A 25,601-nucleotide genomic window follows, 5' to 3' on the forward strand; every position below is an offset into this window, starting at 1 on the left:
GCTTGTAGAAGGAACCTAGTATGCTACACTTGACTGCAAAATGAGATTCTCCGTGAGAGCCAGCACGTCCAACAAATCTGGAGTGTTTTGAGCTTCAGGAAAGTGAGTTTACCGTTTTAAAAATTCCTCTCATATTTGTATGAATATATAATGAAGTGTGTTTGAACCAAATTTGAAAGTCTTTTATCGATACTGTCTGGTTTTACTCAATGGTTTACGGTCAGTCATACCGCCTTTTACACGTGCGTCAAGGAAGAACATGTTTATGAAACTTCTAGCGTGTTATGTTTTGATTGGCGTGAAGCAGTGTTTCTGGCGTGAGAGCTCACAAAGTAACTATGGTTGCTATGCGACTGGAAGTACGATGCCATCTCGTCGTATTTTTCGCATAATCTCGTGCAATTATCAACCACAAACAAAACCTTCAAAACGTTTAACACCTTTGAAGCTCATTTTAATATGAAAAGCCAATAGTCTACCGCGACGTCCATGGAACAAAAGGCATGCCGTGATTCCAGTCAGTCTATACTATTTGTCTGTGGTAACAAGGAAACGTGGAAAGCACGTGGGACGTGTAGACCTATAACACCCAGTCATGTAATTGTGCATAGTGAAGATTTTGCAGATCAAAACCTTTGACGGAAAATGGACCGTCCTTTCCTACCGCAATTTTTTACCTCCTTCGATTCAGCATAAAATTTTCGAATGGATTATTAATGCGGGATTACAGTCGTAACGTGGTGGCAAATCCTTGTTGTATTGATGACTATACTGCGTAAACAGTCACTAAATAAACTTTGCACGCATTTACGAGCACTGAATTTTTTACCGTTTTTAATCTAAAGCCGTCCGTATACGCGTATGACGGTGGCAAAAACAACACAAGGAATCTGGCGTACATTATTACTGAATTACTTTGTCCAAAAAATTGAGTTAAAACACCTAAATGCCGAACGATGATCATACAGAACTTTGCAGGTTTCTGGACTAAACGACCCCAAACCGACCGGACCTCAGTCAACTGTGCCGGGCCCGACATCTACTCTATCAGCGTCAACTCAACCTTTCACTCCAGACAACTTTACCCCACAAACTGGGAATATACTAAATTTACCTTGAAAAAAAATCAACTGTGTATCGTATGGAAAAGATTTTACCGGGGCCACGGGGCAAACCATAAACCAACAAACCCCAACGGAAACAGTGGAATTATCATTAGTGTGCAAGGTCACTTTGTTATATGTCAAGGTAAAAATTTCTAGCTTTGAAATTTCTGGACGTTACAAAAGACGGGGCAGAATAAGAAAAGAATACGACTAATGTGTAACTGCCGATGCCACAGCTGACTCTATAATTTCCAGGGACGTACATTGGTACAGAACGTAATGTTGATATCAAAGTAGTTCTGCGTCCAGTGATAAACATGATTCCCAATATACCACGGCTGTTGATTTGAGCTGCTGCCTTCGATCGAAAATTTTCAACACAAAGACATAATATCAATAATTTTGCGAGGTTATAAGTACCCGCTGTGTTCTCGCCTAGCTGATAGCTGCGATCAAGATTATTATGATAGAAGCAATTGACTGCCGAACACCTTGCTCTTCTTATGCACAATGCGTAAAAGATGGGTTATTCCTGTTGAGAAATACGACAGTAAATATCGCAATGTGAATTTCTTACCATCTTCCTCACAATGATTTTTGCACCCGAGTCTATTTATCACGGCCATTGGACCATCTTTGACGATTTTTACTTAATAAGAATCAGTTCACACTCATCGTGGGAACACATTGCAAAGACGTTCACAAATTTTCATCACAGGTAAGATTACCGTAATCATTATCCCCGTTTCAAAGACGTAGGAAATATATAATGGTTGTTTATCTTGAAAAATCCCGAGCTGCAGCTGCTAAATACAAAATGCTTTTTCTTTTGAACAACGTCCCGACAAGTTTACAAGCACACTCCGGTGATCACATGACGGTTGTAACCGTACATGTGCTGCTGCAAATGGAGAATCGAAATAGTTCAAATCAAAAATAAAATGTTACTGATCAGACGTGCCGTGTTTGGTCCCAAATCACATGCTTTTGTAATGTTTCAGGCTTTTGTTGTCATTGAATCTTGCATATGATGTATGTGAATATATAGCGACTAAACTTGAAGCGAAAATAATACTGAAAAATTTTCCCTTTTTTGTCTGAGAACGCATATGTATCAAAATGTGTTCCCTCCATGACTATTTGACCCCTCTTTGCATATGTCACAAAAGTGCCAATCATGGTTATTCAAATTTATTATACGGTCAAAGCGATGTTATGAGAAGTCAAAAGTCCCGCCCAGTGTATGCAAATGGCTGCATCATCAGTAATCCCCCTATTGTGCGCCAACGGTCCTGTAAGTTCCCGTTTAAAATAAGGGTTCATTAGCTTTGTAATAAGGTAAGTTGTTGGATGTGTAGTCTTTCAAAGAGAATCTACATTTACAGTGAAATGTAGTTTAGGTTTTCTTCGGAAAGCATACACCTAACAAGGGGAGCACCATGTCCGTAGAGACCATCTCTGGCAAAGAGACGTCTTCCACCATTGATTTCCTACAAAACAAATTTATAGAATCAGCGCATATAGGATGCACCACATGTGCTCCACATCGTGTACAAAAGTTTGTAATGTGTGATGGAGTCATGAATAACATGGTCAATGAACTCTCCATAAAAACCCGTGTTAAAACAGATGAATGACAACTTTGCTCTTGAGTGATACAGCTCCTAAGTTGTAGATGGAATACCTTCACTTTCTTTGCAACAACTGACGGTCCTTTACCTGAATTATCTGCATTAAAGATAACAATGTTGATTGGTGAACAATTTTCTTGTGAAGTTTAACGTAAATGTGTGTTTGACCGAGGGGAAGAGACAAAACAACTGTTTGAGTTAGATCGCAGACTGGAGATGCATAGTACTGCGAATACATCTACAGTCAGAGTCGACACAACCGCCCATTTTTATTGTTCATTTGGCATGAAGAATACATAACAATAAAAGCACAAGTCAGTTGACTGAAGATTGATTGATTGATTGATTTACATCAAAGAATAACCTATTTACAAACACCTAAAAATTGGACTGTAATCTTCCATGGGTCCAGCAACATTCATAAAAATCCTCTACGAATGACACTAAACTAAAAGTAAAATGGTACGTTTTACCTAGACAATACTTTTCTCAGAAAAAAAAATGATCCCGGACTCTACAATTATAACTTGTTCAATTTTACAAAACGTATTACACTGTAACAAAACTTCTGACGCAAGGCCTGATTTTCACCGATTTTCACGACTTGTAAACTCAGTCTGTAAGAACTGTAATTGAAGGTGAGAGTATAGCTCTATATACAGTCCTGAAATACTTTCCCCTAGCTATCATCATCATCATCATCATCATCATCATCATCATCATCATCATCTCATCATCATCATCATCATCATCATCACAATATATGGATTTCATTGATTCTCTTAAACATCATGTCCTTATATGTAACACTTCTCTTTTCCATATTAAAACCGCCAAACTCACCCAGTAGATGCCTTACAGTATCCAATGCCCCTTGATGAGCCTACTCTTCCATTTCGCAGCTCCTCCGGTTACTAATTTTGTAACCTTGAGCTCGTAACTATACCTACATGTCATCGGTTTACAACAGTTACTGCATCTATACATTACTTGTACTGTTATGTATAAGTGGTAATAATAAGTGGTATTGTCAACAAAAGGAAAGGATGCTACCGGAGCCTTTAAATATGCAAGGAGACTGGGTTTTCCAATCTTTCATCCGGGATAAATATTTATTTTACATCGTTATACCTGTTTAGTTTTGGCAGTTTAAACATTTGCTTGTCTCCCGATGCAAAACTCAACGTGTCATTTTATTGGTTGTAAATATCAACACCTTTCGCGCTGAATATGCAGAAATTCCATCATTGTTGTTGACTATAAGATATCAATTTTACATAAGTCAGGAAAGTAGGCAAATTCGACTTTGCTTCCAACCTCAAAAACTACCGAGCCTGGGAGTATCTTTTGCCAAAAGGTTGAGTCTTTATTGTGTACAGTTTAGTTTCCTTATTCCCATCAATCATCCCATTTATCATTTACGTGTTAAAAATGTTATTGTCCAAACAGACAATTCAACAGACAAATCATAATGTACCTTCTCATAGCAAAGTCATGACGACAGTAGCATCCGATTATATAAGAGACTTAAGTTTTTGAACTCATTAAATTAGGAAAATTCAAAGACTACTGGCTCCTACCCTGCTGGCTTCTAGCTCAACTTAGACTAGTTGGCTGTGTTGATATGGCCTACGAGGGTCACATAAACACAGACTACCTTCCCACAGGGCTACAATTATTGCAACTAGCTTGCTCCAAACTCCTTACCTGTAAAACGGGTGTCGTCGAAGCAGAGTAGGCTGGCGGGTGTTCATGTATAAGCTGGTTGCCGTTTAACAAAGGCTCTGCTAAGAAGAAAAAAACCCAGAAAACTAGATTCTAGTTGCTACATTATAAGGAAAGAGTCTAGTTAATGGAGCTGACGATTCGATTAACTACCGCATTTTGGAGGACATAGGGAAGTTGAACGCCACGCGTGGAAGTTCCATAATACGTTATAAGAGGTAAACGTTGCTCCATAAAATAAAAAAGAGAAAGAGGGAAGAGAATTTTGCGTTACCTTACCAGCTATGAGCGAAAAATCTCAGGCCCACCTACCCTTTTCGAGAGACATGTTGAAATCAAGTGGTTCGAGAGCTAAACTACTACACGTCCTGCTTCTGGCGTCAGGGCGCACTTTTTTCATCTTTCGTGCGAAGCGGCTTTGCGTATATGTATCACGTGATTCACGGCGAATTATATATGACGGTCATGTGGCGTGGCGGCCCATCATTTCGGCTCGAACAGACGCGCAGAAGTAATTCCTCGGGAATGTTTGTTAGATGTTTGTTCAGCTAACACCTTGCTTGACACATTTCAGCATTTGACTCGAGGTCTTGCCTGACAACCTGCACCCCTTGCGTAAAAGCCAGCTTTGGGATAAGATCACCGAAGATTAGAGTTATACAATCTGTTACAGACAGTCTTGTCGTCAGTTTGGTGTCGGACAGAGTACAGAGACAGTATCGGGGTCTGATTCACACGATTTTTAAGTCAATTTCACCCCGAACTTCCTAACCAATCCGTGCACGACATACATGTAACTCTCGTAATATGGCGCGAAGGTTTGGGTTATCCTCGACAAGCTCGACATCCGTTCTCGGGGAGATCTACCCAATACCACTTTGCCTTACTTGTAAAGATTTCTGTCAAATCAATTTGAATGCCAGCAAGCGGTAGATTTTATTTAAAAATGCTCGGTAGTCAAGTGAAGTGTAGACATACTGTCCTCTTTTATGCGAGGTTCACACTTGCGTGGATTATTGACACAAACATTCACGATTTCAAGGGTCACGCTCACTGTATATATCCTGACACAATTTTTTGTTGATTTTATTACCGTAATGATGGACACAAACTACTTCCGTGTTCCCCCTCCAACAGGAGCTTGGGTTACGGACGAAACAAAATTCTGACAGACACAAGAGTAGGATTTCAATTTTCTTGATATACCGAGCTTTTGAGGTGAAAAGGGTAACATTCAGGAATTTTCACTTTTAAATGGATAACGCCGGGGAAAGGAAATTCAGGAGGCAAAACACAATCAATCAAATGGCGTCAGGAGAATGGAGTAGACGTGAATAGCTGTTATTTTTTCCTCCAACTTTTACTCATCATTACAGTCGTTACATCAGTGCTGTTACATGATGTAGATAACCTCTGGTCACAAACTCTGGAAAGTGGCCGGTTTACAGTCACCTACTCGAATGTCACACTATAAATCACTACATATCACTTTTCATTGCCTGAATCCTCTGTCCCGAGAATTACTTCTGCGCTTTTGTCTGAGCCGAAGTGATTGACCGCCACGTCATATATCACTCGCCGCGAATCACGTGATACACATATGCAAAGCCGCTTCGCACGAAAGAGGAAAAAGTGAACCCTGACGCCAGAAGCTGGACGTGTATAGTTTAGCTCTCGAACCACTTGATTTCAACATGTCACTCGAAAGGGTAGGTGGGCCTAAGATTTGTTCGCTCATAGCCGCTAAGATAGCGCAAAATTCTCTTTCCTCTTTCCTTTTTTTATTTTGTGGACCAACGTTTACTTCTTAGACAGGGTTATAGAACTTCCACTGCATGGAGTTCATGCGGTAGTTAATCGACTCGTCAGCTCCATTACTAGACTCTTTCCTTATAATGTAGCTACCAGAATCTATTTTTGTTTTTTTTTTCCTTCTTAGCAGAGCCGTTGTTAAATGGTAACCAGCTTATACATGAAAACCCGCCAGCCTACTCTGCTTCGACGACACCCGTTTTACAGGTAAGAAGTTTGGAGCAAGCTAGTTGCAATAATTGTAGCCCTGTGGGAAGGTAGTCTGTGTTTATGTGACCCTCGTAGGCCATGTCAACACAGCCAACTAGTCTAAGGTGAGCTAGAAGCCAGCAGGGTAGGAGCCAGTAGTCTTTGAATTTTCCTAATTTAATGAGTTCAAAAACTTCTCTTATATATCGGATGCTACTGTCGTCATGACTTTCTGTGAGAAGGTACATTATGATTTGTCCGATTGAATTGTCTGTTATGGACAATAACATTTTTAACACGTAAATGATAAATGGGATGATTGATGGGAATAAGGAAACTAAACTGTACACAATAAAGACTCAACCTTTTGGCAAAAGATACTCCCAGGCTCGGTAGTTTTTGAGGTTGGAAGCAAAGTCGAATTTGCCTACTTTCCTGACGTATGTAATATTTATATCTTATAGCCAAGAACAGTGATGGAATTCTGCATATTCGGCGCGAAAGGTGTTGATATTTACAACCAATAAAATGACACGTTGAGTTTTGCATCGGGAGACAAGCAAATGTTTAAACTGCCAAAACTAAACAGGTATAACGATGTAAAACAAATATTTATCCCGGGACGAAAGATTGGAAAACCAAGTCTCCCGGCATAATTTAAAGGCTCCGGTAGCATCCTTTACTTTTGTTGACATTTCCTGCCAATTGTTGCATAAAAGACAAAGAAAGGGAATACAAAATTGCTGATTACTATGAATCTCTTGTCGTTCGTTTTACTGAGCAAGTACCTAATCTGTCAGCCGCAAGACAACGAGATGACCAGGCTGGTTTAGACACTACAATCACGAAGCGTCATTACACTAAGCTCGATTTCAACTCTATGATAAAGGGGCGCCCTAAACTTTTTGGCAAGCGATTTGTCGGAAGTAGGCAGGCATTTTTTTTCCTCAGTGGCAGGGAGGGGGGATAGGTAAACTGTATTCTTTTAAACATCGGGGAACACGGAAAACCCAACAACAACGTAACAGGGTCGAACCATAAAGCGCCAAAGAGTGAAACACTATTTATGATGGAGGTGCTATATAAAAGTTCATTGATTGATTTATTGATTGAGCGCATAGACAGATTGTGTTAGCGTCTATAACAAAAAATTGACCGGATAAACCCGGAAAATATCCTAAAATAATTATTTCCATATAGTTTCCTCGTTGAGCCGCAAATATTTGTACAGCGCGTGCTTGTTTTCACGTACAATTCATCAATGAACAGCCACCATGCCATGATCTTCGTTTCCAAACCTGTCACTAGTTACCAGTCTACGGCGTACGTCAGGGACAGACAACTAGCCGTTCTCGAGAAAACTGTAACCAGAACTGATTCTCTTGCAAACATATTTTTTAATTAGGGCTTACTGCCCTCTCGTAAAGCTCTTGCGTGATTCACTCCTCCTTACTTAATTTCGAAGATTTCGCCGTCGCCAAACATTCATATATTGAACGTATCCTCCCTGCCCTCACCGTGGGAATTTCTAGGTTGCTTGCCGAGTAAAAGATGCCCACCACTGGGCCGAGAAACTACTTTCAAACATACAGTATCTGAAAGAGCTTGGCTTGATATGTTATGCAGTATTATCATATACCTAGATTCACGTACCCATGTAAACCTATGGGAAAAGGCGATCTTACAGGTGTGTATAAGTTGTCGTATCACGCCCAGGCAAACTTTGCCCAAATAAGGTAGTGTGCGCGCTTTTTCGAACTTTTTCGTTGTCGTTGCTACGCGCGTTGCTATCCACGTACATTCCATTCGAAGCACGTCAGCGCGAGATTCGAACCGTTTCTATGCGCTTCGCTCGTAGTTTTGAAGCAAATTGTAGACAGTTCGAATCTTATTCCTATCAAAATTGGTTTAAAGCAAGTGCTTGATAGTCTCCTCTCAATGTTTTGCTGAGAAAGTGTATTTTAACGAGCAGAATCAACTACTCATCTGTGCTCATTCTGTAGTGACATTCAGTGCGGACGCAGATATGCGATTTTTCCGTTGTTGCTAAGCATGCTATGCCAATTCCATCGTTGCCAAGGGGTCCTGGCGTGCGCTTCAGAGCAACATCAGACTGACTGGGTGACGGTTCAGGTAGGTGGAGCTCTCCAAATTTTCGTTTAATTTCGCCAAGTAAGTTTGAGATCGAATATTTTAAGTAATCTTATTTTAAGAATACTGGTCTCCGATCAAAATTGACCGTTCATGTTGTAATCCTCCTCTAAATAATGTAAATATGCCCAAAGAAAATTGACATTGCTGACGATAGTGGATTGCATCGTTAGGAGAAAGCTGTCGGTATTATGTCCTACTTTCTGATGTTAACATTTTCGTCTCACGGCCTTATCTTGAACAATTTTGGAAATTTCCGTAACAGTTTATGTATAGGAATAGATTTTGTGAATATCGCTTCTGGAGGAGGTCATTTGACAGTACGAGAGCGTATGAAATGCAGACACCTGAAAACCGGAAGTACATTAACTTTCCAGGCGATATAATTGATAATAACTTCGTTAACAATATTCATATTTAGTATCACGGTCGTTTAATCCAGTTATTTGTTAGGGAAGCGTTCAGTTGACAATCCTCTGTCGCTTACTTAATGTATTATCATGCAGAATAGCGATAACCGTCGCGGTATTTCAAAAACAATACCATGCAAGTTACCCTCGAGCCACAGTCACTTGCTGTTCGATATACGGCGATGGCCGCTTTGGTATGCATTAGAAACATAGGAAGTCGGGAAATGGAATAGCCGCTATACGCACGTACAGCCGAGTTCGGAGACGGATTTTCCTGTCAAAAAGCTATAGTTTACTCAATAACCAGCATCGATGGCTTCTAATACGTCTCTGAATCCATACCTGTTATAGTTTATCGTCAACAACGATCTTCTAATTGCATTTTTGAGTACGATTTCCGATTCTTCTTGATTTTCTCTGAGTGTCTACAATGTGACGTAGTATTAAACATGAAAAAAACAAAGTCCCCTTCCTATGACCCGCGTTTTTAGCCATAGCAGTGACTATTTTTTTAGCTTCACCTGTACACATTAGAGTCTAGAGGGCGATGCTGTATACTAATTAGGCTGAAGTTCATATCAAGTATAGGGAGTCTATTGGGAGTTCACATCGGATGTGCATTAAGTTTGTGAGATGAGATCCTATCAGAAACAAATGAGTTTTTCAAGTCGGACGATTCCACAGAACAGCTTGATATGGAAGGATGTTTTGTGAAAATCCTGTTTTATATAACAATATCTGCTACTGATATCTGTTAATATATCATGCATGTATATCATTGAAGTGATAATTTTCAAAGAGTGTCATTCTTTATACAATTTACGCACTAATTGTCCTAACAATTGAGTGAGGACTTGATAAATAATCATTGACAAATACTTTTAAAACACATGTATAATAAATGATAAATTTGCTGGTTTTTAATATGCATGTATATTAATAAGTGGTGTGAACTTATTCTTTCAGATCAACACTACATGACTGACGGCCAGTGAACGTTATGCGTGACAAGACTGAAACATTTAAATTTCTTTTTGAAATGTCATTACAACAATGATTTATTGCCATAAAGACATTAATCATTATTACAATCTAGATTTGCTGCAATTTTATGAATTTTGGTTGAAAATGAACTCAAAGTTCCATCATAAGATGGTGACAGTGATATTGAAAGGTAGAAAGCGAAAAGCTGCTTGGTGTGGAAGATTCAGAGTCATTTCATAAACATTACATGTTGATAGTACTGTGAAAAAATAAAGAGTAATCTGTATCTTCTTGCCAGAATTTAAACATTTTTACCAGTTTTCAGCAAGGCGTCAATTTTATAACAGTTTCATTTTACCATATTTTGATTATGGTCTCGGTGTTTGGGGTTGTTGTAGTCAAAAGGATATGGATCACTTGAACTGTCTTTTAAAGCGGGCAATGTGACTGATTTTGAATTGTGACATTGGTACCTCATCCATTGAAATGTTTACACTTCTACAATGGTATCTGCTATCCCATCGCTATAAGTACAACCTAATAGTGTCTGTTTACAAGGGTATGTTGTGGCCAGTCTCCTCCATACATCCGGGATATAACAACGAAGTACAAAGATCCACAAAGATTTTAAGATTTATAAAGAAATAAAGCTCTACAAGTTACATTTGCTAGAACCGAATTATTTAAGCAGTCTTTTTGAGTAATTACCTGTACAACAATTTGCCTTCAGCAATAAGAAGTTGTACAAGTGTTAGAGGTTTTAAGCAGGCTTGTTACAAATTTTATCGACAAAGCGTTTTCGACACTTTTACATGAAACCTGTCTGTGTTGTAATGTTGTTGTTATCCTGTACTCTGTCTTATGTGTATAAGTTTTCTTTGTGTTTGACCCTTGTGAAAAGAGGCGTATACCTATCATGGCTATAGAGTTAAAATAAAGTTTATAGGGTCTATTGTTGTTGTATTGTTATAAGATACTTATTGCATCAAATTGTAAAAGATTTATAAAAAATACGTATTTTAGTTTAGGTAAATCGCATAACCTCATCATTAATTAAACCTGTACTCAGGTATAGCCTTGAAGCTGTGATACTTGTAATTTTTTCCCCTTTCTGGCTCAATATGCAAGTGTGCATTTCAGAAAAATCAGTGACAATCAGTAATAGTTCATTTATGTTTTTTTAGTAAATTTAGAGATACAAGGCTTCAGTAAATCGCCTCATTTTTTATGCTTAATTTTCTGCACTTTTATAAGGGAGATACTTTCTCCGGCGCAAAAGTTCAGGATGAGAAACGGTAAACGGTAGCCGACTGGTTTTGTGTGAGGCCTAGCAGCTAGGCGATGTTGCTGTGAGTGTGTGGGGGGTTCGAATCCCGTTTGGGTTATAGTAAAAATTATATTTGAGAAACGCTACAATGAGTATCGTCGCTAGAGGGCAACCTTCACGCATGCGCTTTAGCTGTTATTTTAGGGATTTGCAAGGTTTACCTGTACCTGTCAGTGCTATTTTAAGTTAACATTTCCGTCTCACGGCCTTATCGCCAAAACTGAGGGCATAGCGTTTAAGTCGGATATCTGTGTAAAAGGACAGTGACAAAATCGAACTTGGAGAAGAAACATGTAATGAGCATGACCGGAAAATTCAGGAGTGAATGAGTTGTATTTTCTGTCAAAACGCACGAGACAACATTTTGACTTCGCGATTTTTCAGCGATATAAACTAATAAGACACTAAATAATGTACGATTTGGTAAATCTAACTATTTATCTTTCAATTCGCCTAGTTATAATTAACATAAGTTGAATTCTCGATGAACTACAGGCGATATTTCTTTACAATGTGTAGCGCTAGATTTAGTGATTTTTTTTGAAATTTTCGCGTTCCATACCACCCACGAAGGAAAATCGATTTTGCGCGTCTCGGTATCTGCGTCCGCACTGATTGGCGTTCGCATAGAACAAGCTGGCGACGCGTTCCACAACAGAACAATGACAACATCGTACATATTAATCCGCAAAGTTGCGTGGCTCATGATTTTTTTTTTAATTTACGCCCATAACTTTAACAAAATTTTCTTGATAAATACTGAAACACATCACACACCGCTTAGTAAGGTATATGATAAACCTTTAACGACCCAGATACGGGTTTTGCGGACCTCGGTCGTACGGCGTACGGGCCCTCGCACGCTCAGGCCCTTCCGCCGTACAACCTCGGTCCGCAAAACCCGTATCAGGGCCGTAAGATTATCATAGGCAAAGAAAAATGTCTGTGGCAATATGTGTCCCCTGACATATTATGACTCAGCAACTTTGGAACAACAGCTGGAGGCACATGATCAATTTTCAGCAACATGATTTTATGGTCGTTGTTATCGATAAAAGAGCCAGTACTATGTTATACGTATAGCTCTATCAAGAATTAGGCTAAAAAATTCGAACTACCATATGAAACAATATGACCAATGTGATTATACAGAATTCTTAATTTTGGCTGTAGTCTGTACTGAAACCCATATTGATCGTTTCTTTGTGATTACGTCGGTAACAACTAGGAAACCAGCCACCTTTTCGAATATTACACACAGCTTTAATCCACGAAAGTGGACCACGCAATATTTCATTCGATTTATCTTTCCATCATGGCTAAGATAGATCTGTAAGCACAACCAGGCAACAAAATCATAATACTTTGTAAACAGTAGGTAGCATGGCTGTTTTACGTTTGCATAGATTAGGGACAGTTCCTGTTTAAAGCAAAGATGATGACACTATCCAAACACAAGTAATGAAAAATTCTCTTTCAGCCACAACAACCGAAGTATTTCAAACTGAGAAAGCTCTTTCTTCAGAACACTTTCTTGTCTCCCCACGAAATATTAAATGTTCTCACTGCAAAGCCGATGAATGGTTCCAGTTTTTGTCTTCTAGTACTTGCACGTCTTATACATCTATGTCACGATTTTCAAATCAGCCCCGCTCGAATTGAACAAAGAAACTACGCTATATTGTACACTCTGGCTCCTCGTATCCCTACCCGAACCCACATGAAAATATTGCTTGTATAGCTTGTAGGTGTAAATCTGAAGCCCATATCGTTCTCGGTGTCGCTTAACCCAATCACATTTTTACACAGTTTTGCCCGATGGCTTGCCTGATAACCGAGCAAGATCACCGGGGTTGGCTGTTCTTGGCAGTCATCTATACGGTGTCGCATACCAGTTCATTTTTGTAAATGCACCAGAGTCTGAAAAGCATGATTCCCGGTTAGACTTCACGACATACCGAGCTGCTCTAGCAGATCCATGCACGGTACTAGTGAGTTCGTTTAGCGACTCCTGGCGGGATCATAGCTATGTTACTTGGAAACGTTCCTTCGTTGGGGCGTCCAAAATAAATATTGCTTTGACTTGCTTAGCTTGAAGGCCTAAAGAAGGTGCAAACAGGAAATCAAAATTATCAAAGAAACTGGTCGGTAGCAAGGACAGAATATAGATTGACGTATTTTGATAGTTTTTACATTATAGTCATGCTGGCCTGGATTGTGACACAAAAAATTAATTTGAACGGTAACACTTCTTCATTTATTTCAGCACTGGCTGTGTTTTTGGTTCCAATGTACTCCCGTGTATCACATCCGTCAGCTGTACTAGCAGTCACAAGACAAAGTAGACAAAGCGTAGGGATTCGGTTGCTTGCGGGGGGGTTAGCAACGTGAAAGAGCGGATGAAGGCAAATTTATGTTGCATGGACAGGCAATAGTATGGAAGACCGGTCACGACATGCGACATGCGACCTGCGACTTCAAAACTGCGACCTGCGTCCTGCGAGTTTGAAACATGCGACCTGCGACTTCGGCATTTAGACCAAGGTGTAGCAACCTGCGACTTCACAACAGCGACCTGCTCCTGCGTGTTTGTCAAACTGCGATATCAGTCTTGATTTGTTCGCACCATTGCTCTGAACACGAGCCTGAAAAACACGAGGGACACCATTGCACTATATTAAAACAGCCGGTTTACCGCATTCTCGCGACCAGAGCATAATTTTCGCACCGCTGGCCTACGCAAAAATCGGCCAGCGAAAGAATTCAACCAGCGATAGAAGTGCATGAAGCTGTGACGGTAGAGAATTCCACAAACGAAGAGTACAAATTTATTTTCCTTCTTACGAAAGGCAAACTGATCTGAAATAATGCAATAGCAATAGGGTTTTAAACGTCTACATCAGTGTTAGTTTCTGGAACTTTTCTGCCCACATGATCTAAAATATTATATACACACAAAAAATAATATGTACATATTATAGTATGTACATATTAGGCTGAAAATAGGATTGTAGGAGGGTTTAATGATGTCCTGTTTTACAGTTTTAACTCGCGTTATCTATAAAGAAAGTCGGTCACTGGCTATTCATGGTTGGCAAATATGTTTGCACTTCTGTATCAGTATTATTTTAACTGCTTTACTTTGCATATGTTATTTGTGTAGACAAATGTAGTCCGAAGTAAACCAGTAAGAATATTTTTATTTTTCCAACTGAACAAAAGTTGGATCAATTCGATTTTTTGACGAAAAGTAAAAATGAAATTAGACGAAAAGATGGCAACATCCGATGATCAATCACTGGAGAATTGGAACAAAACTGGAAATGTTAGAAAATGAACGACAATAACTGAAAATTCGAATGTTTGCAATGACACCGACGCAGTTATGATACGGGGGGGGGGGGGGGGCAACTGATGAATTAAACAGACAGCTAAATGGTTATACCACTGTGAAATGAGGATAAATACCAGAGATATCTAAAAATCAAAAAGTTTGTCGATAACATAAGGAAAGAAGCGAGGTAAGGCAGACGAAGAATATCTAAAATAATTTGAAATTATAATATAAACATATAAATGCCTATCACGTAGCATATTATTTTCCATGCATTAACCAACGTACTGTCAACATTTCCGTCATAAAATTATCTCTCCAGATGAAATGACTGAACTTGTGTGTACATGAATTGAGTTTTGCCAGACTTGGTGAACGATTTACCAAAGCGAAAGCAATGGCTTATTAATTGATCGATGTTGAACGTTAAATCTCCTTTCCACGTTTTACCCTTTGAGCGCTGTAATTTTCTCCCACCAAAATTTTAGTGCAAAATTTTACCAATTGTATTAATTTTGGACCAAATCGACATCACATTTCATTGGCTACAGGTTTTTCCCAAATTTTTTGCAAAAATTGGAGAAAAATTGACAGGGGTTTATTATTTAAAGGGGACAAAAATAGACTTTGGCGCTCAAAGGATTAAAGTTCACGCAAGACGCCTCCAATCTAATACTGAGGAAAACACCATGAAACGTTACGTGTTGTTGTCGCATGTCGCAGTTGTGAAGTCGCAGGTCGCAGTTTGACAAACACGCAGGTCGCTGTTGTGAAGTCGCAGGTTACACCTAGGTCTAAATGCCGAAGTCGCAGGTCGCATGTTTCAAACTCGCAGGACGCAGGTCGCAGTTTTGAAGTCGCAGGTCGCATGTCGCATGTCGTGACCGGTCTTCCATACATAGAAAGTTCTTTATACATGAAGTGGGGAGGGGACGGTCTGCAGCTTTTCTATTCCCTTAGACGGGGAGAGGAGGAGTAGAGGACAGATGGCTGAGGTTTCCGATGAAGTACTTTTGCTTTTTAATCAAATCGAAATTAATGACCGGACGTCACGTGATCCCATCTACATTCGACCCGAATCACGTCATACGTTTTTAACAATAAACACGTGCGCGCAGTCGAAGAAGGCAGACGCACTTGGTTTAGCTCCCGAACCATTTGATTTTAACATGTCTCAAAACAGTGGTATAGTCCAGCTATATGGCTACTAAGGTGCCGGGAATATTCTTCTCTCATCCCTTTATGTCTTCACTTTCCGGAGTGAATTTTACTTACTTTTTTACTTCCTGGAACCACCGGGGTAAAATGTGTTCAACTTCCTTATTGTATCTAACAATACGATGATTAAACGCGCCAACTACATCACGCAAATGCTTGCCTGATCATATTATGTAGCAGGTAGAAACCAGTTTTCTGTCTGTTTTTTCTCACCAACAGAGTTTTTGTTAGAAGGTGGTCTGCCCGTGAAACAACAACCGCCACCTTACAGACCTCTGACATCCGATACCCAGGTAATGAGCTTGGAGCTGGCAGTCTGTCCTCATTTAATGATTTGAGAAGCTCGATGTGTCTCGTAGTAAATCCGATAAAATGTCGATAATTAGGTTGAGACCATGAGGCCATACCTTTAGTGGCTAGATTCGCCCCGACGAGGAACTTTAATGACAATTACATTCACGTTCACAGTAACACGGAAAGTGCATGTACAGTACACTTTGCTTGTAAACGACGAAAAAACTTCTCTTCTTTTCGTAATGCCTTCCGCGTCGTCTTGATTAGTTTCTCGCCAATCCATCACAACTTCAAAGTGAGGCCATCCATGATTTTCCTGTTGCTTTGCAAATTTCTCTCCCTTTCGCTCTGTGAGACTTTACAGTGGTTATTCGATTGTTTGTTTGCGGCCGCATTGCAGTTTTAACACGAACGCTACAGTGTAAATGTACTTGTCAAAGAATAATTGATGGAATTAAAGGAAAAAAATTATACAATATTAGCACTTTACTTTAAAGCCCCCACTCAATTATCAGATTTATCTAACATAAATATTATATCCTTGATAAATATTCAATGGAAAACAAAAGAATGACAAACTGTTAATGGGCGGTTGACACATTTGCTAATGCGAGAACCTGGGATTGAGAAGGGCGCCTTTAAAGGCTTGTGAGTTCTACGGGAATGAAACTGGATAGAACCGGCTTTCCTACATACAAATAATGAAGGATAATAAAGGAATTCCTGTATTTCACTGCGGAAGCTCTGCAATATTTTTAATGGGCCGTAAATACAGAGATAGGAGAAGCTGATATGATAGTCACGGTGTGGCTGCCCTAACTTAACTAATCGTGTCCAAAAGTCACGATAATTGTCAAATTTTGTCCCTTTTTGCCTCCAAAGAGTCGGGCAAAATAAGGATGTTAAGTTCAACCGTGAATCGCAATCTCTGTAATGTAGTGACTTTCTACATTTCAACTCTAGAGGGCCTTTACACTGATGAAAATAGAGAGAGATATAGGGAGGAAAAGAAGATGGTCTGAGTACAAGCTGCCGTTTTTAGCAGACTTCCCAGTACTCTCCACAGTCTATTCTCTCACTCAGCTCCTCCAGGACTTTGGGAAGAAACTTCAGGGACAAGTGAGCGTTCACCTCTTCTTAGTTTTTATCATCACCATTGATTTTTTTCGCATTTTTTTCCATCTCAAATGCCTGATATTATTTTCCTGGTAATTTCTCTAATCCAATGACCATCACTTACAAAGCATATTTCTTTAGAAAACTTGCCTTTATGGTCATTATGCAATTTTCTTTCCTGCGTGGATTTTTTTTTCCATGCGAGAAAACTTTTTTCTTTCCAGAAATACTTCGTAAACTTGAACCATTAGTGAAGTTCATCTCTTAACTTTGCGTTTTTAGAGATGATAGCCATAAGTATTCAAAGTGATCCATTTGAATCTGTTTTGAATATGCAATTATTCATTTGCATAATAATTGGTATGCCACCTGTTTTTGCCCATTGTTGTATATTATCATATGTACGTGTATAATCTTATCGCTAACTGTTGTAGGTTTTCTTTCAGTTGACAGAAAGTTAGCGGGCAATTTGTCGACATTGTGGTACACTGTCTTTGTTGATGGTGTGTGATATAAATGAGCAGGAAAATTTTCATAAACTTTTAAGTTTTTTTATTCTTATAAGATTTTCAAACTGTGGATCAAAACATTAACAAAAAGTCGAATCCACTCATTTGCACACTTTTGTTGTTCTTTGAAAACAAAAGCTTGACAAACTTACACTATACAGTACAATTGATAGCTGGGTATAAACAACAAGCTACAACAGCAAACCTTATTGTGGTTTGTAGCAAGGTGCGGTCCGTATTCTACCATTGTTGGCTTTTGTTGCCATTCGTGTGTCGTACTCACAGCATCAAACTGCGTTACAAAAGTTGGGTGCAGGAGTGCCATTTGGTTCTGTTCTGTAGCTACAAAGTAAGTTTTGACTGCAGCCTTTATCTTTAAGTCCAGCAAATCAGACTCGGGTACTTTGACGACAACAGGATATAAAATATCCACTGCCTCACATTCGACTCCATCTCAGTATGTCATTGCGATGCTTGTATCATTATACATGTATGTTTTACTGCAGCTCTTGACCCCCAATATAATATGACGTTTAAAGGCGGGCAGCACTGCATTCGGGGCAACATTTTAATTGACAAGGGTTAAAACATGTCCTTACGCTATCTTTGATTGTAACTTCAGAACAATGGTGTATTGCAGTACACCACTCTCAGAATGTAATGTTGTTGCTTTTTTGTACATGCATAGACCCTCTGAAGGGTCTATGGTACATATCATCACATGCAAAACAGGGAAAAACATCAACACGGGATCCCACAGAAAACATTTGTTCAAAACTTTACAATATGTCACCCTTGTCCTCTTTGTCCTCGGCTTACTCAAAGCAATACACTGTGTTAGCACATCACAGTATATCACTTTGTATATCATACTTTGTTTCTATCTACACATCGCCTTACGCAAAACGAAACAGTATACCAAATATTAGCTGTGAGTGTTGGCTTTCCAAACAAAAAGAAAATTCAGTGCCGTATTAGCATATGGGTCATACAAATGTCCGTCCCCAGGAGTAGGGGTGGGCTAGGGGTGTCTAGTCTCAGCAAAAGGCCTTTTGTTATACCTTGCTGGTGCGTTCGATGTTGACTTTGTCAAAGTGAATCCTGTGATAATTTGTTAACAGCGTCCACAGATTAGTAATTTACCCTTGCTTGCTTTGGCGAATCAGGCAATCAAACACATCAGATAATAGACGCAGCACAGTGATAAAAGTTCTCATAAGATTGTCAAAGGGCAAACAAGTGATACAGCGATGCGGACGGAGAAAAAGAAATCGTTACAAAACCAGTTCTAACATAAGACAAAGACAACAAATGTTGGCAGTATAAATCTTTATTGGCAATACATATTATAGTCAAACGTATTAAAATAAAATAAACCATAGCAAGAAGAAACCTACGCTGAGACCAAGACACCCCTAGCTCCGCCCCTACCCCTTGGGACGGACATTTGTACGACCCCCTATGGTATTAACTATGTGAGAATTTAGTAGTTGCCAAGACAACAAGTTGCGATCCTGTACACTTTGTCGGAGGTCTCATTGCATACTAAATGGGAGAATCGGAATACATATACTTTTAAACGCTACACTTAAAGCACAGATAAAGTGAAAAAAAAATATACATTCTAACCCATGATGATAAAAAAACTTTTCATTCCATCCTGCATTAATGTGAAATGCATACTTTAATGGATTTTATTTTCTTAGGAGCAATTTTAAAATGCAGTTTTCCCCTCTTTAGTTTTTTTGATGACACCGAGGACATTTTATGAGTAGTCGTATCTTTATCAGTGATGAGTGTTTGTTTGCCACGTTTGTCAAATGAATCAACAGATGCGAAACACTGCATCTTTTAAATCAATTTAATATGTATTCCTATTGATTGTGTTGTTTTTTTCAAATAATGTCTTCTGTATTGCGTATTTTCTCTTCACTTTATGTTTGCATCCGCTGCGAGCCAAGACACAAAATCAAGCGCTCAACCTTTTTTAAATCATACTTCAACTTTTCTTGCAATTTTCATGGTGCTCTGCAACAGCTTCACAAAGATAGTAATTAATGTCTCCCTCTTAGTCAGCCTGTTTTTGCCGTAATTCCCACATGTGAACCGGGGTAGATATCAGACCCAAGACAAATTGAAATCTAACCTAAGAGTGTTTACTTACAAAAACTCCGTTGATCCCACCATTCACAGGTATTATTCCATTTTAATATCTTTGACGTCCCTGGTATTTTATCGCCCAAGAAAAGCGTTTTTCACAAAACCTATCTACTCATCATCTTTCATGTTGTACACTTTGTAAAAATTAGCAGGAAGACCCAAAAGACACCAGGGAAAATACATATAAATGCCAGAGCCAGCAATCCCATAAATGTTCCTCTAATCCGCTGTAATCTGAAACTTTGCTTTATGAAAGTTTAGGAAGGCAAATCAGATATGAGTGAAATACTGCCGAGTACAATTACAATGATGTTGAAGTAACTCGACTAAAGCTTGACAACTGCCAGCCAGAGATTTATACTTCGTACAGATTAAATTCTCAAGCCCTATACAGCTGCACTAAATATACATTTTATGATTTGCTCCGCCGACAGAACTTCTTCTTCTCCTTCCACACAGATAATGCTTCCATCTCTGAGTCAATTACTTTGTTAGGTCGCTGGTTAATCTTGATCCAGAGTATTATTTGGTTGACTTCCGCTCTGAAATCATATCCGGTGGGAGGAGTATACCTAGGAAGATCTCTGGGATGGTTTCCAGGGAAGATTAGTAAGATCTCACAAGAAAGACACATCCGAAGCAAGATTGTCACATTTTGTGTTGGAATATGTTACATCCTCAAATCTCTCACACAATCTCTTTTCCTGAATTTATACATCTTCAGTCAAAACTCACAGGTGGGAATGTTTGATCTGTTATCTAAACTTCAACCATCATTCTCTGAGTATTAACAAAGTGAGAATCTTGATTCTCATGTCAGGAATTTGAATAAAAAATGAGAGAAAGGTAATTTCCAAATCGTAGATCAAATAAAAAAAAACTTGAATAGTATTATCATACCTTTAAGCAGCATCAATTATGATCTTGTGATGTGAAAATTATTTTTTGTCTACCTATCGATCGTAATTACATAATCAAAGTTATTTACGGTGAGTATGAATGTATTAAGTTACACGAGTGTCGTATCTTTTGTTCTTAATCTTTGAATTTCGAATATTGAGTACAGAAATTTTCATTATCATTTTAATTACATTTCTGTCATGCAAAGAAAGGATCAAGACTGTCAGGTACAAATTGCCGGCGGCTGAAATATTTCGGCTTATTACCAAAAATGTAATCTTAATTAACATTTCTTATTCCATTTTAATTTTCTTGTGTTATCTTGGCATTGAATTATGTTATTCTCTTTCCCCATGAAACCATTGAGCAGAAAAATTTCTAATGTCAGGAGGTATAGTCCGATAACAATCTTATTTGACATTATTGAATGACAGTATTTAAAAGGTCAAAATAATTCAAGCATTCACTGGAGGTAATCTTTTGAAATTTGAGCATGTCAAAGCTATTATCTGAGTTTTCAGTATGAGAGACAGGGCAGTGGCGGTGATCTTAGGGATAATTCAATTTGGTTTCAGAGAGATCATAACGTCGGGTTCCCTGTCGAAACGTTACATCGCCTGGCACTCTTCCCCCTGAAGAATGAGGTATAGGCAGTTTTCCCTCGACAGCGCACTCCTTAATAAAATTGCTGCCTAAATGTTTCTTCTGTATTGCGGAAGTAATTTAGGAGTGTAACATACATTTGGATGCATTTATACGGGAATTCACAATGTTTGTCTTGGTGTCCGGGCGATTTGAACCAGCCGCCATGTTTGAACGCCATCACGTGACGAACTACGCATACTGCTGTACGTCATTATCGTTTGTAAAGGCACGTGGTCGTCAGTCTACGTGTAGCTTTGGTCACATCATTGTGACACAGGTACTGTCGATACCGTACGCGATTGTTTGTTATCTCTCGACTTACAAGATCTGTACGAATGTCAATGACCGGGGATTTCTCCATGCATAGTGTAATAATTTGTATCGGCAACGTTGAATGGTACTTCAGGCCAAAAGTGAGCACATCACAATGATGGTGACCAGATATGGCAGTGGTCGCTCTTGTTTCTCGCCCATGTTTTGGTACGGTCACTCTTGCGGCACTCTTTTTGGAGTGACAGTGATTTATCAAAATCAAAGACCGCTGAACGCAAGCAAAGATTACAAGAAATCGACCATACAATGAATGATTGACGAGAAAAAAGATTCACAAATAGTGCAGTACCGTAATTTCATCGCACAACGACGACCACATCTATTTATTTCATTCGTACGGCGAAACAGGCAAGACCATACATCCCTGAATCAGTCATGACATGTATATCTACTGCACATCACTTTTGTTTGGACTGGTTATAACTAACCAGGAAATAAACTTTACAAATTAGCAAGATATTAATTTCTTATCAGTGTACACATTATATTGGAATACAAGTTCTCCGCTGACAAGCCAAAGGACTTGATGCAAGACAGATAGGACAGGTGCCGAAGGGCAGGGATGCGGCAGATTGTAGGAGGCAATCAGTAGTCGATTCATTAAACACAGTAAGCAAATCAATGAAAATTCAACATTACCATATTACAAACAGAAATGTGTAGTTCATAATCCTCTTCGAGAAAAACACACTATTTGTCAAACCTACAATCTTTTATAAGTACCACAATTGGAACTAATATGGTATAATTTGATCTTTATATTTTTCAAATTTGTCAAAGGTGTTAGGTGCCCTATAGCTGAATGTAGCGATATTACAAATTACTCATAAAAACAAGCGTATATAACTTAAAAAAAATAGCAGATGAGGTTACATTTGCAGATTAAATCGACATTACTTTACCATCCAATTATCCCAAATTAGTTCCAATCGTGTTAAGTATTTCCGACTGTCAACGTAGAAAAGTTATTGCCCTGACTAAATCCCTCCTTAACAGCTTATATTACAAGTACATTAAAGCAAATACTATGACTTTGAGAATCAACAGGCCATGATGGACCGCCGTCGTCATTCTTACTCATCTTGATCATTGTGAACTGGGCGGAGTTCCAATTGTTTTAGGATGTGAAAAAGTAATTAAATCAAAATACATTTGGCATTGTGACATATCGTGTACAACATTTTAGAAATCACCATGTCATCCTGTGCAGAATGTTTGAAAATAAATCAGGGCATATCAGAGCAACAAATGTGACCGATGCCAAAGTTAAAGATGCAGTGACCGACACTGTGAGCGCAATATTTACCGACCTTTCACTCCGTCTTTGTGGATTGATTGAAGTGTTTTTATCCTCAATGCCCTCTCCAATTGTAATACTCTGCCTCACAGAGTAACCATGTCTCTCCTGACTCGACCGACACAAAAACCTAACTGTCTGTAGGAGGTTCCCTTCATAAATTTAAACCCTTCGCTAGATCGGCATGACATTTCCTGTCCGGAAGATGTATCCAAATTCGGTCAAGCCATTGGAGGGCCTGAACCCACATCGTGCAAAATATTGCACACACATACACGCCACAAAACAGACATTCTCAGGATACGCCAAATGGTCGTTTCTAGGACCACCACTTCGTCCAAAAAGAGAGCACTTGTGTATAACATATATGAAAGTTTTTTTATATTTTTAACATGAATGTACTACAAGTTTGGTAAAGTTTAAATGTGTTGTGATGAACATGTAGCCATGAAGATAGAGACCTTGGTGCTGTAAATTTGCTTGGAACGCTTGGTCTGAACTGAAGAGCTTGGCAGTATGGCTTTTTCCTCAATTTTACGATATCATTTTCTTCCTCTATGGATCCATTGACAATGATTTATTCTATTTACACGTACAATCAACAGGAATACAGATTAGCAATGCAAAACCACTGACTTGGTGCTCCGGTTTGCACAACCATTTGATGGAGGGATAGAGATTACCGAATATCCAACTGGGTGGCACGTCCGTAGGATTGACTCTGTGATCGAAAAGTCACATTCTCGGGAACGTGTCTACTACTGAGTGTCAACTGTCCTTTTCATAGTGAACGCCGCCATCACAGTATATCTATTTATAGCTGGCTTCCAGGTCACCTTTAAGGAAATGTATATAGACCAGCTAGGAGTGAAAGTGGGGTAAACCGTTGAACCATCAGTTTTTGACGGCTTCGAATATTGAACTGCTCGAAACCCCTCTCCGACTTACAGTGTTTTACCAACATTTTAAAGACCGATGATCAGTCTATCGATGTCTAAAGTTGCCCTTGTCATATTTTCAATCGATTTACACGCCCAGTAAACTGAGTTTTCATCATGGAATCATCATGGTAGGACAACATATCATAGTCCACTGGTAGGTTCTCGCCCGAGGGCGTACCACGTGCAGTTTTCGTGTTTATCTCAAATGATAACATCTTCTTCTCTCTGCAGCTTCTTTTTGTCTCCCCTCAGACCGCATCAGAGCCAAACGACGTTCACGTTCAATATAGGTATGGTGCTCAGCAGATGGATAACCCCCGAACACTTGTATGATTCCTGCAGTGTTGGCGTGTCTGTTTTGCTGTTGGCCCTTGGACTGGCCGCAATCCTGAAGGCATCGGAAGTAAGAACAACACCTGTTTTCAATCACTGTTGATTCCATCACCTTTATCATGAAGATCCAGAAGCAAGAATGATGTAAGATTATATCAACACAAAAACAAAGACTGGCTCAAAAAGTAACGTTAGAAAATATGAAATGAACAAAGTGATAATGTACATTAAACGTGCAATAGACACTATTAATGCTGTACTGGTATTATATGAGTTGTAAGAAATCTATCCAAGCTGATATCGGAAGCAAAATTTTTAAATTGAATGTACATAAATATGTCCTTTTCAATATCCCATTTTATCAATAGGCTCAGAACGCTATTAAGGCTGGAAATCTACAACAAGCAGAGGCCTCATCTGCGTCAGCTCGGAATTTAACGATAGCTTCCGTAATCTGTGGCATCATCATCCCAGGCGCTACGTTACTCGTTTACTTCCTCGTTTTCCTGATACCCGATTATATTGGACCCGATTATTGAGACGAGGTTCCGCATTCAAGCTTGGAAGTAATCAAGTTAGACATTTTCAAGATGGACGTACACCTGATCACCTACGCCAAAGAGATGCGCACGTGCTCGAATATTAAGAGGCTATTCATTCAGAAAACTAAATATATTTTCCTTGAATTTGAACGACTCGACAATGTTTTTATCTTAAGGTAGAACGCGCCTCGGGGACAGATATTTGGACTCTCACATTTCTACAATTCTTTTCTGGCCTACCACGTGTGGGGGCTCATTTTAAAGCTCTTTGGAAAAGAAAAACTTTCACCGTCATAGTTTTGGGACACCCAAAATTGATTTTTCCCATTGAGCTAACACAAGAATGGCGGCCATTTTGAATTTCAAATATCGCAAAATGTTACGTAATTTGTTTCGCTTGTTAAAAATTTTGCACAATGACCCCTGATTTTTATTTTTATTTATTTTTTAAGAACATGGTTGAAAGTTTTATTTTTGAAGTTTGACCAAAAGTTTAAGTCTTTCACTTTCGAGGCGCACACTTCCTTAAGATAGAACACAACTCAGGAACTGCTTTTACAGCATATTCTCCTTGCCTTTTGGCCTACCATTTGTTAGTGCTCATTCTGAAGTTAAGGTGGAAATCAAGTTTCACCGGCTTAGCT

The 25,601-nt window shown here is 39.1% G+C and overlaps 1 protein-coding gene across 1 annotated transcript; it reads left to right on the top strand.

Moving 5' to 3' along the window:
- The first annotated feature begins 6,400 nt into the window (after positions 1 to 6,400).
- Positions 6,401 to 24,970, top strand: LOC139118290 (uncharacterized). Its single transcript, XM_070681559.1, has 3 exons — positions 6,401 to 6,481; positions 24,314 to 24,485; positions 24,784 to 24,970. Exons 1-3 carry the CDS (start codon positions 6,417 to 6,419, stop codon positions 24,952 to 24,954), a joined length of 408 nt encoding a protein of 135 aa, XP_070537660.1. The 5' UTR covers positions 6,401 to 6,416; the 3' UTR covers positions 24,955 to 24,970.
- The last annotated feature ends 631 nt before the right edge of the window (positions 24,971 to 25,601 follow it).

This window comes from Ptychodera flava, chromosome 19 (assembly GCF_041260155.1).
Source record: "Ptychodera flava strain L36383 chromosome 19, AS_Pfla_20210202, whole genome shotgun sequence".
Classification (NCBI taxonomy): domain Eukaryota; kingdom Metazoa; phylum Hemichordata; class Enteropneusta; family Ptychoderidae; genus Ptychodera; species Ptychodera flava.

Coding starts and splice junctions, on each gene's coding strand:
- LOC139118290 (XM_070681559.1), top strand. CDS start 6,417: ATGGTAACCAGCTTATACATGAAAACCCGCCAGCCTACTCTGCTTCGA. Junction 6,482..24,313: donor CGACGACACCCGTTTTACAG/GTAAGAAGTTTG, acceptor TTCTCTCTGCAG/CTTCTTTTTGTCTCCCCTCA. Junction 24,486..24,783: donor CAATCCTGAAGGCATCGGAA/GTAAGAACAACA, acceptor TTTTATCAATAG/GCTCAGAACGCTATTAAGGC.